This window comes from Mesoplodon mirus (genome assembly GCF_964341445.2).
Source record: "Mesoplodon mirus genome assembly, chromosome: 2".
Taxonomy (NCBI): domain Eukaryota; kingdom Metazoa; phylum Chordata; class Mammalia; order Artiodactyla; family Ziphiidae; genus Mesoplodon; species Mesoplodon mirus.
In genome coordinates, this window is record NC_138977.1 from 78,622,093 (window position 1) to 78,640,398 (window position 18,306).

At 34.0% G+C, this 18,306-nt stretch overlaps 1 protein-coding gene across 1 annotated transcript in view; it reads right to left on the bottom strand.

Annotated features, from left to right (window-relative positions):
• ARAP2 (ArfGAP with RhoGAP domain, ankyrin repeat and PH domain 2) overlaps nucleotides 1-18,306 on the bottom strand; it is a gene marked incomplete at its 3' end in the record, with an annotated part of 206,630 nt that overhangs the window by 67,917 nt on the left and 120,407 nt on the right. The window contains exons 21-26 of the mRNA XM_082637207.1: nucleotides 14,280-14,492; nucleotides 10,937-11,042; nucleotides 7,423-7,570; nucleotides 5,861-5,929; nucleotides 3,383-3,457; nucleotides 516-633 (exon numbers count right to left, since the gene is read on the bottom strand). Coding sequence (XP_082493333.1) covers nucleotides 516-633; nucleotides 3,383-3,457; nucleotides 5,861-5,929; nucleotides 7,423-7,570; nucleotides 10,937-11,042; nucleotides 14,280-14,492 — 729 coding nt within the window. The remainder of the gene's footprint in view (nucleotides 1-515; nucleotides 634-3,382; nucleotides 3,458-5,860; nucleotides 5,930-7,422; nucleotides 7,571-10,936; nucleotides 11,043-14,279; nucleotides 14,493-18,306) is intronic.

Below are 18,306 nucleotides of genomic sequence, written 5' to 3' on the forward strand. Positions count from 1 at the left end.
GCATCTGAGATAAAAGATGACAAAATACCTGATTCACTCCACTAAAGATGAAAAAGAAAAAACTAAAAATATGCTTCTGCTAGGCTTAAAACAATATTATTTTTAAAAATAGTAAATAACCTTTTAAATCAGTACTCTTGTTCTTGTTAAATAAGTAGCATACAGGAATAAGGTAGAATAAGGTGGATGATGGTGGTGACATTTAGAATATTGTTACAAATCAAATTGCTTGTTCTTATAAATAAGGCCTTATTTCCTGAGGCAGCAACATACATGCCTAATGCTTTATACTCTATGTTTATGGTCAATAAAATAATTACTTTGATGAGTAAAATCATAGGAGGGCACCCTCAAGTGGCACTAACATATATCAACACATGCGATGAGGTAGAAGGGAAGTCATACGAGATGTTAAGCTTTAGAAAAACATAAAATGTTAGTAATGACTTGTCACAAAAATAGTATTTCTTCATACTTTAAGCAATTTAAGAATCCCTAGCATGAGAACCACTTACCAAGTTCTTCATTGTCTATGACTTCAAATGTGGCCCAGATATCATCTTTTGTAGGAATTATATTTTTTATTGCTAATATGTCATTAGTTAATTCTTCTGCTTCCATCACGGGAGATATCTAAAAGAGAAGCAAAATTTCTTCAGAATATATGTCAGACACAGAAGTGGCCTTTGTTAGGGCAGTAATGCTCCCCCATCTACCACCTAATGATACTCCAAATTTCCTCTTAGTATGTTTAACTAGCTTCTCTAAGCACATGGGGAAAGCCTATACAGATCTTCTCCATATAATGTAATACATTTTAATGCATGTGTAAAAAATAATCACCATATAGGCATAATCAGAGAGAATGTTTTTTTCTCACTTAGTGAACAATTAGATCACTCAAAAAGGGAAGAATATACCTACTCATACTAAGACCTTCCACAGACATTGGATCCAATGTCTAGGGGTAAAACATTTCACTCAGTTCTATAATTAGGAGTTCCAAGGAGCTAGGTTTATTCAGCTTGGGCCCTAAATTATACACAGTTGACTGCTGTCTGCCATGCCAAAAAGCCCCAGGGTTTTAGTGGTCTGTGGTGTGCCCCACCATGCCAAGTGACAGATGGTGGGACACTGAAGTATGCTTGAGCCAGACTTTCAGGGCACAGGGCAGAGTCTGCAGTGTCAGCCTGGGGGCCAGCTCTACAAGAGTCCCAATTCCTGAGGCCATTGTATAAACATGCCACCTTCTTCAGGGACTTTGGGGATTTTTGATTTGTTTCTTCCTGGTTTTGGTTTTGCCAGTCTTACAGGTATGCTGGCCAAAAGCAAGTTGGCTTTCTCCAATTAGAATTTAGTTATAATGTTAAACAAATAGAAGATGATTTAAGCATTAGAATATTGCAGCTGCCACTTAATTATACACGTTTTTAGTAAAACTATGTACCTATTCAAAAATTTCTTAGAAAATGTGCTCACTTCCCTTTCTCCTGTCCATTACTAATCATAAGCATACCGCACATATATAAATAACATAAAACATTTTTTCTTACAGGTAATTCATATAGTCTATCTTTTGGAGTTCATGGAATTTAGTGCTTTCTTTGGAATATATTAATGATACAGTGAAGTCCATTATTTGCTATTTAGAAAAGCCTAATGTAATACAACCTTAAAAGAAAAAAAACATTAACATGGGAAAAGTAGAGCACTTTAAGCAGCTGAAACATCAGTAGATGAGTCACTTCAGTGACACCATTCATCGGAATGGCTTTACACTTTTTTAAGAAGTGTAGCCCTTTCTTAAAATAAATAATAAAACTGAGAAACCAAACTAGTGAAATAGTCAGCAGGGAGTTCCTCAGGTTGACTTAGGAATGTAAGACTGGGACTCATTTCCTTGTCCCAGGTGACACCCAAGGCCCCTCTTAAGAACACCTAGAACTCCACGAAGCACATTTTGGAAATCATTACTCTAAGCAATATACACATCAGTATAATGATCATCAGGTTTGGAATATGATGATTAAGGTTTGCATCCGGGCCTGAATGCTATTAATTCCCAGTTTCTACTCATATAAATGTGAGCTATCACCTGCTTCAACTACCTCCTTGGGTTGAGGTAATGATCAGCTGAAATAAGTGTAAGAGTTGTGCAAAGTTTTAAGCATTAAACGAACGTTAATGATTATTTCTGTATAGTTTTTGTTATATTTTTCAAGAGAATTTAGAGTTGTTGTAGGTGAAACTGGACAGTCCTTTATGTGAATATACTTAAAATAAGAACTTTGCTCAACTGTAGTAACTTCTGTTATGGCTTTATTAGATAAGATTAAAATGAGCTACTAGAGAGTTTATGTGTAAGTGGAGTTAAGTCATGTGCTTTGACTACCTCTTCCAGCATTAGTGATGGACTTGTGCTGATTAATCTCTACTACTTCCTCATGTCCCCTGTGATGAACATCACATGTTCAGCATAACAAATAGATGGGGACAAGGAGGGGCAAGGCAGCTCATAGTAGTTCAACTGTACAACTAGGCGAGTAATCAGTGCCAAAGAGTCATAATATGTAATCATTACAAAATATAAAATAATAATTACAATATCTTTGACCTAAGTGAAGTCCAGAAATATCTAATGTTAAGACCCTGTTTAATCTTGGACTTTAAAAATGATAAGAAGCTAAAGCTGAATTTCTACTCTTAGATGGCATCACGTCTATTTTGCCTACAGAGAAAGTAGTCTCACTCTCTCTAAGGCAGACTAAGTACAGAATATGGTAACACAAGAAGGATCTTTTTAATTCAGAACAAATGGCTAACTAGTGGTCTCAAGGAAGAAGAGAGTTATTGAATATTCAAGTACATTGAAAGACTGGAAGCTAAAGTCTAGGATACAAGGGTGGGGGATTAATAATAATAGTACTACTAGTAGTAGTTATTTATTAAACACTTATGTACCAAGCAATTTGCTAAGTGTTTCACAGGCAGGATCTTATTGAGTCCTCACATCAGTGCTATGATGTAAATACTGTAATTTTCCCTCATTTTACAGATCAGAAGATTGAGACTCAGATAGAGTATATAAGTTGCCTAATGTTGAGAAGGAAGAAAGGAGAGGAGCAGGTGATTGAGCTCAGGTAGTTTTCCAGAACCTATAGTACGTCCTAACCATAACCTAAAGAACATAGGATGGTCTCTTTCCAAATCATCAAAACATGGAATTCCCAGAGGATATTGGCATGAAGAGTCAAACTTGTCATGACTTGAATTGGACATGTAAAATAAGACAGAAGAAACAATAGAAAATTCAAGATATGCAAACTAATGTTAACACTTATGACTTCCAACAGTACTCTTTACATCCATCTTTAGGGCTCACCCGAATTATAATACTGCAGTCAGGTTCCTTCCTTTCTACATACACTTCAATTAACAAATCTCCAGCCTGGGAAACCTAGAAAAGGGCAGATGTGAAGAGAGCAAATGTAAGTATCTTGCAAGAACACACACATGACACTTAAGATGGTTAGAAAACCCTAGTCATATTTTTGAAGATTTTATAATAATGAAATGAGATCATTCCCCTTGTTAACAGCATAATGATACCCATTTTCTGGATGTGGTTGATTAAGGACAAGGAAACTACACAAATGACATAGTTAGCAAACACAATCACAATGCAGTTTTTTCTCTCTTACTCAAAAGTTTAGTGACCTCACATACCCTTAAGGTTCTTATTGAGATAATGAATCTGGCTACAGTGGAAATAAAGAGATGATAAGTCCAAAAATTGAAATTTGAAGATAAATTAGGTCAGAGCTGTGTTAAAATTACAAATAGAAAAAGTATATTTAGCAAATAAAATTAAAAGTGAAGTGATAGAATAAGGAGATAATAAAGTTAAGTTTTTATTTTAATTACCTTTAGCCAAGCATCAAGTGCTAGGTTATTTGGGTCGCTGTTATAACCAAGAAGACACACTAAGTGAAGAATACACAAGCCAGAAAATAAAAAGCATAAGATATCACTATGTAGACTGACAGCATATGTGGAGAAGACTAACAAAGAATGAAATGAATCTGTGAAAAATATTTTGAGTCACTTTTTTCAAATATTCCCTTAAGTTATATAAACACTTGGAAATAATATCCATCACTCATTTTTCAAAAAAGGTCATAATGGAGGAATGATCTTTCCACAGTTAAATGTGCCTCAGAATCAACCTGATGAGTAAATTTAGTGGAAAAACATTAAAAATGTACTTTGAAGAACTGCTCTTAGTTATTCTGACACTACAGGCTTAGAAAAGCTTATTTCCAATTTTTCTACCTCACTTTTGGTGCTACATAAAAATTCTAGGGAAGAAAAGATACAGTTGACATTTTTACTTTTCCTTGTGTTTGCATAAACAACTCTCCAGGAAGGACACATTTTAAAAATTAAAAAAGCAAATACAAAGAACTCATAGCATGCAGCCAAAAACAAGAATAGCTAAGAAATTCAAACAGGGATAAGACTTAGAGACTGTCAGAAAACTACTTCAGAGGAGTTTTGAATGGACTAGAGAAAAACTCCAGCAAAACAACAGATTTTTTCCAAACTGTTCTACTTTTCTTTCCCAATTATTCTATTTTATAGACAATTCTTTTCTTGTTTTACTGACTTCTACTTAATCAGAAAGCATTCAAGGCTCATTTCTTTATTGTAGCATGAATATAAATGATAAACTTGAAGAATGGTACTCATACTTTATCCAATAACAATATAGATAGTGCTACCAAAGATTATCCCATGGGCTCACACAATCTTTTATTTCATAACTGAAACTCTCCCCGAAAAGCAAGAATCCAAGAGAACTAACTGATAAGGAGTCACATTTTTTAGTGTTACTGCTAACTTGTCTGGAGGCTGCATTAATTACTTTGGGTCAAAATGGAGGACATACTGTCTTAGAGAATTAATGTCATAGTATTAGTCCTCAGGGAGCTAGGCACTAGGGTGAAAGCCTTTCCTCACATCCCTCATATGGAATGATAACTCCCACAACTTCTCTAATTAGTTGTGTGTATTTCAGGAATGAGGTGAACTTAGGGTTTGACTAAGAAGGAAGCATTGGCCTCATCCTATGAGTGTATCTATATGGAGAATTCATTGATATTTGACCCACTTCTATTATTTGCATTGGTACCCTGAATCCACTACAATTCCTAGTTATTAGAAGACCAACTTTAAGAAAGTCCAGTGAATATTCATCAAACAAGGAAAGGTACTCTGGAAAAGTATAGTGCAACCTGAACACACAAATCCGGTATGATGCAACCAAGGAAAGCAAGAAAAGATCTAGAAAAGTCAACTTAAGACATAAATAACATATGTTACTAACAGCACAATAGAAACATTCCCACTAGTCCAATCATCCAAGAGCATGCAAAGCAAAAGCATATAAGAAATAACTTATTTCAAAAGGATAATGGAAAGAATCATTAGCGAGTCTGAATTTTCAATTTATTCTAGTATTTCTTTTGACTTTAAATGCTTCTTTTGAAATCCACTAATATTTTCAATAGTGCTTTTATAAATGAAAACTGATTTTAAAAAGGACATTTTGATAAGATTAAAACTGATTTTTCCATCTATGTTTTAAAAAATTTATATTAGAATACTTTGGCATTTTGCATATGTGCAACGCTATAGAATTTCACAACTATTTTATCTAGGTTCTTTTTTACCATTACTTTTACTTTGCTTCAAATAGGAATTTGAAAATAAACACAACACATGTTTACTTACAATGAAAGTTTTTTGTTGTTTAAAATTTTTTTTTTTTTAAATCAGAGATCTAACTATTACTACTCACTTGAGTGTCTTTCCACTTGGTAATAAAGCTATTTTCTATGTCCATTTGTTTGACTTGGTCTTCTTTAACCTGTTTAAAATATAATTTGGGACATTCTAATAAAATACAAAGAGTGATGGTACTTATCCTCACATAACTTTCTTCAGGAATTTAAAGACCAACACATTAAAAATAAATGAGAATGGCCATCTTTAGCAGTGTGGGCCCACAAAGCTAGGGCAGAAATAAAGCCAACTAGATAGAGCCTCATAAAGTTCAGAACATCTTATGATGATATCATTTCAGGCTGCAGATTCCATCAATGGAATCCCCTTTGCTGAGGCAATTTAATTAGCAAAGGGGCTGATGATGTCTTTGATAGAGTTTACGTAGGTTGACAGACAAGACTCATTTCTCAAACAGAAATGTTGATTAAGTGCTTATGAAATTTTCGCCATTTGGTTAAAGTTGGATTTAACAAAACTATGTAGATAAACATTTTTATTAATTTAACAGTACAAAAATAGAAAATAAAGAGAGCATGCAAAGCCACACATTTTTTTTCTATGTCTTTCATTTCTCAGCATCAGAACTATTGCAAAGAAGTTGCTATTGATCAAAAACAGTGGACACGTATAGGAAGAAGTAAAAAGGAGATCAAAGAGCAAAGAAGATCCAACAATTCTGGTCCATTCCTATATAAATTAAGATACAAACTGGTTATTTTATTTTATTAAAATATAGTTTCTTTCCCTTTGCTAAGGAATCTTTTTATCAGTTATTGTAAGAATGTACAAACTCTACAAAAGGTGACCTATTACATTAAGCTATTTGATTTCATCTGGTATATACATAGTCCTGGAAAACAAGGGTCCTTGTACAAGACTGTTTAATAGAATGCCCCGAAAGGTTAAATGGCAACCCTGAGATGGCAGAAGCAGTTAAGCAATGGAGCTGGACCTTTGACCCAGATCCCTTATATTCCCCCCATATTCAAATCCTAGGCTTATTTCGTCTATTTTTACTCCTTTGAATTAAGAAATCATCCCTATTCTAACAGTTTTCTGATGAAACATGAAAATCTGAACATAATATAGCAAATTGAAAAGTCAAATAATTAGAACAGAGACGACTTAATAAAAACCACAGACTGTTAATTCAGAATTTTCTTTTTTTCCAGTTCATGTGTAATTAAAAGAAAACACTAAAATGCTTTCAACTGCAAAATTTATCAGCCTGATGTATATTACTGAATTTGTGAAGTTCACAAATTTCATACCTCTGAGTAGACATACTTATAATGCATACATATACTGAGGAAAAAAAACATAGAAACACTATAAATAGAAATATTCTGTCCAAGACACCAGATGGTAAAAAAGCTTTAGAAGCAGCCAGATTTAAATGAATGGCTATAGCTTAAAAAGCTAGTTATATCTAAAAAATTAAGGATCATACAACTATCCATTATTTTCTTTAAATATACATAAAGACCTGAATAAAAACATCCCAAAATACACATTTTTGTTTGCAAACAGTAACATCAAAACTATTTTTACAATGGCAGGATATAAAATATTTACCTCAAATATTTCAACATAATTATTAATTAAGTCCTCAATTACATTCACTTCTTCACTAGTTTGTCCCTTAGTTTGAAACAAACAGGGGGAAAAAATCAAGGCCAAATTGTGGGCGTTCATGTGATTGATTTCTGAGCATTTCTGAACCCTGTGAGAGAAAAGCATAGGTTATTACAATGTATTTCTATTTGAAAATTTCATAGAACTTATAAGTCTTCATACTCATTTATTTTTTTTCTCTCTCTTTTTTTTAATACACACATATTGAAAGTCTCTGATGTAAAAGGTACAGTGGTGATTTAAAGAAAAATACACAGTTCTTTCTTACAAGTAGCTCACTTTAATTAAGAACATAAGAAAAGACTACTGTTAAAGATATTACTACAAGTTACAAAGCAGTACTTGATCATTGCTTTAGAAGAGGGACTCCTCACCCACCATATCCAGACAATTCCACTAATGGGACAACCTGCAGCTAAGGCATAAAGGTGTGCTTGCAGAATGGTGTCAAATGACTTGTGGGGTAGGAGCATAATAAAAGAGGAGAAAGGGGCAGTAGGTAAGCAGGAAATAAGGCAAGAATGGCAAATTGGGAGGCACATAGGAGAGAGTTCCAAATTCAAGGTTTAGGGCTAGGCTGAATTTCCCAGAAAGTACATATCGGGTGAGAAAATGCCCGGCAGCCTGTGTTTGGATGGTTATTCAAAATAGGATATTTTCTCTCAAAAAGCAATCACTTAATTAAAAAATACAATTACATTTTTCTTGGATAGAACTAAGAATGGCTTTTTACAATGAACAGACATGAACAGAGGAGTGAATTCTCCCAACCAGTAGGCTACAACACTTGAGTTTTACAAAGAGCATTTAAAGTACTCACGAAGTTCAAAGTGATTAAAAATAAAATACAGTCATTACCCCAGTAAAAGGAAATTTACACTGATAAAAATGCTGGAGAACTCTAACTGATGCCCATGGAAGTATCTGTTAATGCTCTCTGTCACTGACTATAGACATAGCAGCTGCTCAGTTGCCTGTCTAATTACATTTGTAAATTTCTAAAAAAAAAATACATACTAAAAAAGGGAGACCAAGTCTATCAAAGGAATAAAGCAAGACTAAGGTAGGTACACCTGACTATAAAGAGCAAAGCTTCTAGTAGGTACAAGAAAAATAGGAAACATGACAGGAATATATATGATAGTGTAAGAAACTCACAAGGAAATGCCAAATTGCATAGCAGAGACAGAGCAAGCTTGATCATCATATATGATTTATAAGATGTAAAAGGCATTGCAAGTTAATAGAGGAAGGTGTCGTAATTGTGGGTATCTCTCTCAAAACCACTTCTGTACTTTTTTATATCACACTGGACTGTAAACATCTGGAAAATTTATCTGCATGTCTGCCTGTGCTACTAGAATCTAAGCATCTCACAGTCAGAGACTTTGTGTTAATAACACTGTAGTGCATAATAAATACCTGGCGAATGGAATTAAGTCAAAGTTAGTCATGGAGGAAATGGTCTGTTATCTAGGGCAGGGGTGGAAGTGAATGCTAAATCAACCTGACCTTATCCAAACTGACCTCTCAAACTTTTGACAACACTATCAAACATTCCCATCTCTCCTGAGACCTCCTTCTGCAATAGCCTTCTCCTCCAGCACTCGTCACCTCTTCAGTTTCTATAGCTGCCTTAATTTCTGGCATAAAGCATGTACACTATGTATTTTCCTTTTCTTCCTTTATTTCCCTGCTCCCACACTAGCATCCCCAAGTGTCCCATATTCAGCCAGCTCACTCTCTTCCCACTCAGCCCTTCTCATCAGAAGCCAAGGAAATGGTTTCTTAAATAGTTTCTCTGCCTCTATTCTAACCTCTTCCCAATCAATCGCAGGACATGGGTTATTATCCTAAAACAGATTGGATCAGCCACTTCTTATCACTTAAGGGAATGAAATCCAAATGTTTCTGCATGACCAACAGTGTCTTTCGCAGCCTCCTGCCAGCTAGCTACAAACCACCTCATCTCCTGGTACACCTATTTCCTAGAAAATATCCTTCACTCATGTCTCGTACTTATTTTTCTTTCATGCCCAGTTCGTTTATCCATTTAAATCTGAAACACCACTTGGACCTCAACACACAATGAACCACTTAATCCCTCCTCTATAATTCCATGTCTTATGCTAAAATTCTTCATATTAAAATCTGTTCTGAGGGTGCTGTGTTTTCCTAAAAAATATAAAATGCCCTGCAACATCCCTGTGAGTTCCCACTGTAATGTCCCGGGGCTCCTTGGTGCTATTTAGAAACTGCAGACTTAAGACTATTTTTGTCATTCATGTATTATTGTCAACTATTTTTTTTACATGGAGCCTTAACGGACATTGTATTGTACGTAGTAGGAGCTAAAATATATGTCAACTGAAGAAAAGGATTGGAAGGAACTCATCTAAAATTCAAGTATAAAGTTTAAGAATTATGTGTAACAATGTTTAAAATGTTAACGTGATAATTGTAGCAGCCTGGTGACATATTATAACCTCTGAAGAAAAAAATATCTGTCCCAATGTCTCATAGGCATAGAGATAGGACTATAAACATATATACTACATTTATATGATGCAATAAGAAAATCAGCTTTACAGTAGGAATGGAGTTTACAAGTATCAGAAGTGATGGCTGGAAAAGAAAGATAAAGAGAAAAGACCAATTGTGGAGGATTTAGGAATCTAAACTCCAAATAAGGTACTTTTAGTAGAATTCAGGTTCATAGAAATTTATTCAAGGGAATATTGCATCCACGAAGGAAGCTGCAAACAATATGTTCCTTAAGCAATATTTACACTGATATAAGTTTTTGTAATGACAAAACTTGCTCATAGCAAAACAAACAAACAAACCTTAAGTTTGTTGACTTAAAATGTTATTCCCAAACATTGTCATCCTTCAGATGTCGTTTCTCAAGCTACCATTTTATTCCTCTTATCCTCCCAAATGCAGGAGACTACATGCCCCAACATAGAAAATGTTTTTGATTTTTAAAATTTCCCTCATCTAATCAACTGTCTGACACCAATATATTGGAGTCAAGTTAGATACAAACTCATAATAAAGAAATAAAGGTTTATTAAGAGTCTACCATGAGAAAATACTGTACTCACAGATTCCTGCTATAGAATTCTGGTCCCTGTACTTCCTTCTCTGACATCCCTCTTAAATGTTTTAAAATCCTTGCTTATGTACTGGATGTATCTGATTTGCTGTGCATGATTATTTCTAATCCATTTAAGAAATTCTCCAGTGCTGTTTATTTGAAATGTGTCTTAATTCCACTAAGAGACACTAAAGTGATAGTTCATGGGAATTCCATTTTGAAACTATTCTTAAGATATGGTGAAAGATTCATAGTCACAAATAGAAGGTTAACCACAGTACTTTAAATTTAATAAATAATGTCTTATTGAGTGCCACGTTTGAAATGTCTAGAAAAGTTCATGAATCCACCCACCTATAAAGGTGTTCAATTATAGCTGCCAATGTTGCTCGGTTGACCCCAGGAAGAGTACGTATAAATGCTCCATATTTTTTAATTCTTTCCTTGTCATCTTGGGTATCTAGAGGTTAAACACACACACGTAAAACTTGAGGCCTAACTAATCGTCTGTATTACCAATTTGCCATTTATCAATATTTTAAAACAATATTCACAATTGTTATTTCACTGACACAATCAAGTTTCAATAGAAAAACATTCAAACTTCTATAATTCTGTAAAAGTATTTACAAAAACATTCCAGGGCTATATGTCATAGTTCTTATACTTTGTAATTAAAAATGAAGCAGTTTCAAAACCCAGGGTTCTATTTTATCTTCAACTTTACAGACTACTGAATGTCAACTAAGAGGAATCTTTTCAATTAGTAACAAATTAGAATACAAATTGAAAAGATAAGCCAAAAGTATTTTAACTGTAGCTATGGAAAGCTTTCACTATTTGTTATTTGAAAATGACATTTCTGACCTTTTTCCCTTGTGGAATCATAAAAATCTTCCCCAAACTATGAACCATCCCAGAACTATGAACTGTACCTTACCCCACAGATCCATGTAAGGGAGCTTTCACCAGCCCTGGAACCTTCAACTCTTTGGAGAAGGTAAGGGGACAGTGGAAGAAGTCATGTGTAGGCCCTGGAAACGATGATACAGACAGAGAGGAGGATGGACCCTCTGCCTTAGTCATGGAGAGAAGGATGAGAAGGAATTACTCTCCTCCACCCTCCTAACCCCAAGAAGTCAAATACTTAGAGCAACTACACAAGAACCTCCAAAGTTCTGGAGTCTAGAAGATGTGCAGTGGTGGTCTGGTCTAACCTACTCCCTCACAGGGGAAATAGGAGACCTCTCTTCAAATAAATAACTTGTGCTGACTCTGTAACTCAAGGGGATTGCATTTATATATCCCCTCTCAATTCCCAACTACCTTTGGAAACAAGACTTTTTCATTTTCTGCTTAGCCCTACACATTCTATTAACAGAAAGCCAGCAGCACTTTATGATTCTTTGAAAGTACACAGTCACTCGTAAAGGGCATTCTGATTCCTGGGGAGGTAAGAGACTCTGTGACACATTTTTGAAGTATGCTCCTATTCAAAACTGCAACTGATAGCTCTTTTGTACTGACTTTGCCTGCACATGAGATCTATAAAAGTAAACATGGTCATATTGACTTAACTGTGCTGGTAGATGACTCTCTAAAAGCAAGAGGGGATGACACCCAAATGACATTCAAAGACGATACTAGAAGTGAATTAAGAACTTTCTGTCATCCCTGGTATAATCCAAACATTTTCCCTTGTGTCATCCAGTTTCTAACTGTAGAGGTAATTGTATTTATTCAACAAAATGCAATTAATACTACTACGCTTATAACAAGTCATGCTATTACAGCATATTTTCACAAATCTTATAAGAATAAAATAGATGATATTTTCAAAATAAAGCTTAAGTAATTGGAAAGGAAAACTGAAGATAGATTTTAGGTCATATAGGAAACACAATGATCTATTCAACTAGCCACAGACTTCAGACAGTTTAATAGTGTTCTTAGAAGAAGAGGTCATATGTCATATAAATAGGTGCTATGCCACTGTAGGGCATTCTTTGCCTTGGGCTCACAGGACCCAAGAGAGCTCTCCTGTGAGTTCACCCAGAGAGTTCTAGTTTATTCTTGTCAGATCCAACAAAGGGCACTTTTCTGACAGGTCGGGGTGAGCTACATTGGATCTAAAAGTAAAGAACTTTTAACACTATTTGACCCAATAGTAGAAGCCTCCAAGTAAATGCTCAAGGATTCACATCCAAACGAAAGGTGAACACACTCCTCTCTGACACATGCTAATACTTCCCAACTACTTCCTGCTGGTAGATTGACAACAATGAAGACATCTCTGTCATGAAATTTGACAACTTCAGCAAAAGCATATTTGTCACAGATTTTTGATAAATGATTTTATAATGAAGACAAATTGTAATTCTTTATAAAATAGAGATACTATAAATAACTTCATGGTTATAAATTATGATAAAATCTTAAAACAAAAAATGAGGATGGCAGGGTAATTGGGCTTAAAAGATATATCATCTAATTCCATATTTTATATTCCAGAAAATTATACAATCAACTTTTCTTGTGATTAGAGTTAAACCTATTGATTTTAGAAGTATCAGGAAGTAACTATAAGACTTCTGAATTAGGCAGTTAAATTGTGAAAAGCTTTATTTTAATAACAATACTACTCTCTTCTTGCTGACACAAGGGACATTCTTGGAATAATTTTTCAAACTGTGGATGTTTTATGACATTTCAAAATTAATCCCTTCAAATGTCATAGTTATGTTTTAGATTAAACAAATGCTTTCAATGAAAAAAACTTTCTCAATAGAGGGACATCATATAGTTAAACTCAAAGGTCATTTTATAAAAACATTTCTCAAAACAGATTAAATGTACAAGAGAGAAATATATTAGTAAATTATGGTATAATTCAATGATACATTTTAAAAACTGTAGAAAAATGAAGATTCAAAATTGTCATTTTGAAAGCATTGTAGATATATGGGAAATATTTTTGGTTTATTAATAAAATAAAGATGATATGTACATCATAGGTATGGGGACAAAGACTATAAAATAATGTGAAAAATGAAAATAGCTCTGTTAGAAATCTGGGATTAAAAGCAATGTTTATATTTAAAAATATTTATCATAATCTTTCTATAAAAAGAGTTATTTTGAATTAATTGATGTCAACATAGGTTTTACTAAAATCGATCTGACCCATTAACTTTTCTAGGGTCATTTCTTAAATAAGTTCTCTTACAGTGCAGCAAAGCTTTTTTCCTTCATTAGACAGAATCTAGAAAAAATAAAGAGTAAAAAAAAAAAATTGTTTTGTAACTCTAAAGAGGTAGAATAAATGAAAAATGAAAGCCAAACAGCCATATGGCAAAACTGTGTAAAACCAATCTTATATTAAAACTTTCATTTTAATCTTAATGAGAAAATTAACAGCCTACATGGACTTGACTATAACACTTCCAAAGTTAAGGCAAAGTAAGCACTAAGAAATCTACCGAAAACTAAGTATTACCATAAAACACTGTTTAGCAATTATCACCATAAATTTCTTTTGAGGCAGATATAAACAACTATTGATTGCACAATTTCTGTTCTGAACCATTATGTATATTGTTCCTTTCAATTAAATGTTCAGATTATCAAAGGAGATTTTAAAAATCTATTATCAAATGAGAAGGCAAGCCTTTATTCTAGTCTATATTATATATGTTACCTAAGGTAGAGATCCAATATGGATAGAGCTCCTTAGTAAGAAGTGCGTCGTCAATGTCAGAGAGAAAACTCTTCAATACGCCCGTCACATCTTCAAGCTGATGTTTTCCAGCCCTCAATTTAAAGCTTCTTGCATCCTTCTTGAAACTCTCCAGGAGTTCACTTACATGTAAAGGATCACCATTCTTTTGATAGATATATTTGCACCCTAAACCTTTGTTAAAGAAAAAGAAAATGGTTATATAAAAAAGTCTCAGGTCAAAATCCACTTTGATATCTTAAAAATAGGACCAATTTTTGTGCTGGAACAATGCACAAGACAAAATCATTATCCAAGAGCTGATATAAAAATGCATGAGAAAAAAAGAGCCCCTCCCCCCGCAACTTTAATATTTAAAATGTAAACCTGATGAACAACTATTTCATTCTCAGCTTTTCCTAAGTCTCTGGCCAGCCCTTTCCCTAGTCCTTCATAGCATCTTTTTCAAATGTTCTTTTACCACAAGTACCCTTCGTTTAGTCTCCCAGAATACAAATTTGCCTCCAGTTTCACTGACAAAAGTGAGGCTCTCTGGTATAAATTTCCTCAAGTCTCTGCACTCACATTTGTATATTAATTCTGTCTGTTCCCACCTTCACCTTCTTCTACATGAAGAGTTAGGTCATGTCCTTTTCAAAGTTACAGATTCATCAAGTTTCTCGTATAAAATAAGAGGAGTAGCAGTGGTTAACTGGAGGAAGAGAAGTGATGATGGTGATATACAAACAAAAAAAAATTTTAATCCTTTTTTGCCCCTTCCCCCAGGTCTCTTGTCTCTCTTCCTTCCAAAACTAATCTGAGTTTCCTATATTTATTCTTTCTCTCATCTCACATCCCTGTTAATCTTTCAGCCACATAATCTGGCTTCTGTGCCCAATTCCCACTGTATCAGGACCATCTTCATCAAGGATATCTATTTTCTAGATGCTTTTCAGTTTGTATGTGATAAGAATCCCTTGCAGTGTCTGACAATCCATTGAATCCCTGTTAAAATTCTGTTAATCTCAAGGTTTTCATGATGTCATGATCTTATCTTTTTTGCCCCTTCCTCTATGACTACTCTTCTAGTCTTCTATTTATTCTGCTATCTAGTATTTACTGATGATCACAGCAATCCATCCGCAACTCTCTTCTCTGCTCCCCTACAAAATTCTCTGGATGAACCCATCCATCTTCATCACTTCAACTACTACATGTACATTTCCACTCAGGTTTTAATTCCTAAAATTTCAAATGCACACATGCACTTTAATATATATACTATATAAATAATACATGCAACACACACTATACTTATACATATGAACAAATTAATTCTCCTGCCCCATTCACTACTTCACCTCCCTATCCCAACACGTTCTTTATTTATCTTGTTCCTATACCTTAGAATTTGGCATTGCTTCCTCCCCAGTCCTTTATAAGTCAGAACGTTTCTTTCTCACTTACCACATCAAACAAAAATGTCACAAATATTTTTCATCATGACTTCTCTCTCAAAAGTGTCCCCTTTTTCCATCCCTTGTGCTATTATTATTTTGTGCAACCAGTTCCTTACTATGTTATCACAACTCCCTGTCCTATTCCTGTGCAGCCCTCCAGTCTGCCTCGAAAATGACAACAGCATGGTCTGAGACACAGGTTGGCTAGTATTACCAACATGCTTAAAAATATGGATACAGCCCTCCCACTGCTTTGAGGGCAAGTTTGAGGATTTTATTATGATACATAAGACCCTACATGAATTTTCCTAACTAACCCTCCTGCCTCTTGTATTTGTCCACTCTTCTCACACTGAGTTCTGGCCACATTTAACTACCCCCAAGTTCCCTGAACAGACAACCTCCTTCATGACTCTGCACCTAGGCATACACTGTTTCCTCTTCCAGGAACTCCTATTCCCTCTTTCACTTAACTAGTTCCCATTTTCTCTTAGGAGAAAGAAGCCATCCATGACCACCTCTACACTGGGTGAAATTCACCCCTAAACCATGGACATCTGTACCAACCCCTGAACCTCTCTACCATAGAATTTTGTACACTTGAGATGTAACTGCCCACTTGTTTGTCTTTGATCCACAATCTGTAAACTCCTAGAAGGCAAAGATCATGTCTTATTTTCTGTACACAGCAGCTACACAGTTCCTAGAAGAACTCAGTAGGTACTTAGTAAATGACCACAACAGAATAATAAGCAAAATCTACAAAAAAAAAAAAAAAATTGCCTAAGTTTCTGAGAGATTTTGTTGCTGGTTGAGTGAATTTCTAATAGCTGGTACACAAGGTAAGTGAATGTGAATTTGAAGGTAATTTTGTTTACATAAATTAAATATATTCTCCAAAGAACTAACTACTGTAACTCATTAAAAAAAATAAAACTCTAAGAATTATTCTGTGAACTTGGTCAGATTCGAATCTTGACACCATGAGCACAAAAAATTGGCCTTAGATTTTAACCCAAAGATTAGGAAATTCAAAATAATTATGACCATAAAGGCTCTGAGCCAACCACTTGCATCCTATAATTATTGGGCATTTTCTAAGTTCATATCAAATCTTCCCTTGTATACATGCTGGTAATATTGGGGTTTTCTCCATGCTCTGCTCATTAAAAAAAAAAAAAAAGCTAAAAATACATGAAGACTTTTATTGGCTTTATTACTTTAATATGCAAGTTAATGTACCTTATGCTAGAGCTACAAAGTAGTTATAATGTATGAAATTTAGTTGAAAACAATCTAATGCTTAATGATTTTAAATTCAAATAAACACCACAAAGAAACTTCTGATTTCCCCAGAGAAACATTAAGCTGGATACGCTGAAGCTAGTCAAGTTATTTTAATCATTTGTCAGCTCAGGAAACACTTTATGCCATTATGAAATAAAGATGATTTGAAAATTCCCAATGAGGTTATGCTCTTACGAAAACAGAATATGTGTGCAATTCATTTACACCTACAAAATGTAAATGCACTAATACTGAATTACTAATAAATGAAGATGATAACCTTCTTCTTCCCTCGTTTTCAAATAAACAGATGATGACAGTTGATAAGAAAAATATAAACATACTATCAAGGGAAGGAACTTCATAGAGTAATCCCACATAATGTGATTACATACATATTTACAATAGCTATATAATTCAAACACAATAAATCTGAATATTAATGATAATTGTACTTGGATTACATATGAAATAACTAAAATACTTAAAATGGCGCTCTCCCTAGGAGAAAATATATTAATATACACATATTCTAAACTTAATTTCCCAAAATTATTTTCTTCGTAGCCTTTGTTATTTTTGACATTTTGTTTCACTTCAGCTCATTTGGTTCTCAGACTGGAAGGCATGATTTATGGCTCTGTGTTTCACTCTTTGCTCCCACTGTTCAATTTCCAGTATAAAACTCAGCAGCTAGCACACAACAGACACTTGATAAATAAAAAAAAAAACAAACCACAATGTTTTACTACAGCTCTTTCAATGATTACATTTTCTTTTCAAATTAAAAACACCCAAAGATACTTTTAATATTAGGAGAACAATGAAAGGTTAATATATCAATAGCTTCCAAAATACCAGATAATCGTTTTACTCTTTTCTGCATGTGCAATCTAAATCAATGGCACTTATCGACAGGTTAAAAGAAAAAACATATTTTATATTAAAAATATAGTTAAGCAATTTATTTACTCTACCTTTTAGAGTATTAAGGAAATATGTAACAGAAGGAATTTTAAGAATGAATAGTAATTTGAAAATAAACATGAACAATAAAGGCATACTTTATTTAATTTTAGGCATAGCTAAAATACTACCATAGCATACTAAATTAAAATGAAGCTGCACATGTGGGTATAAATCAAGTTGGTTTTAACCTGCAAACTATTCATAAAAATATTTGTTACAATTAAGTCAAACTATCAGAGTTAATGGCCATGATTCTTAATATAAACATGTGACCAATAGCACGTTGAGTGGAA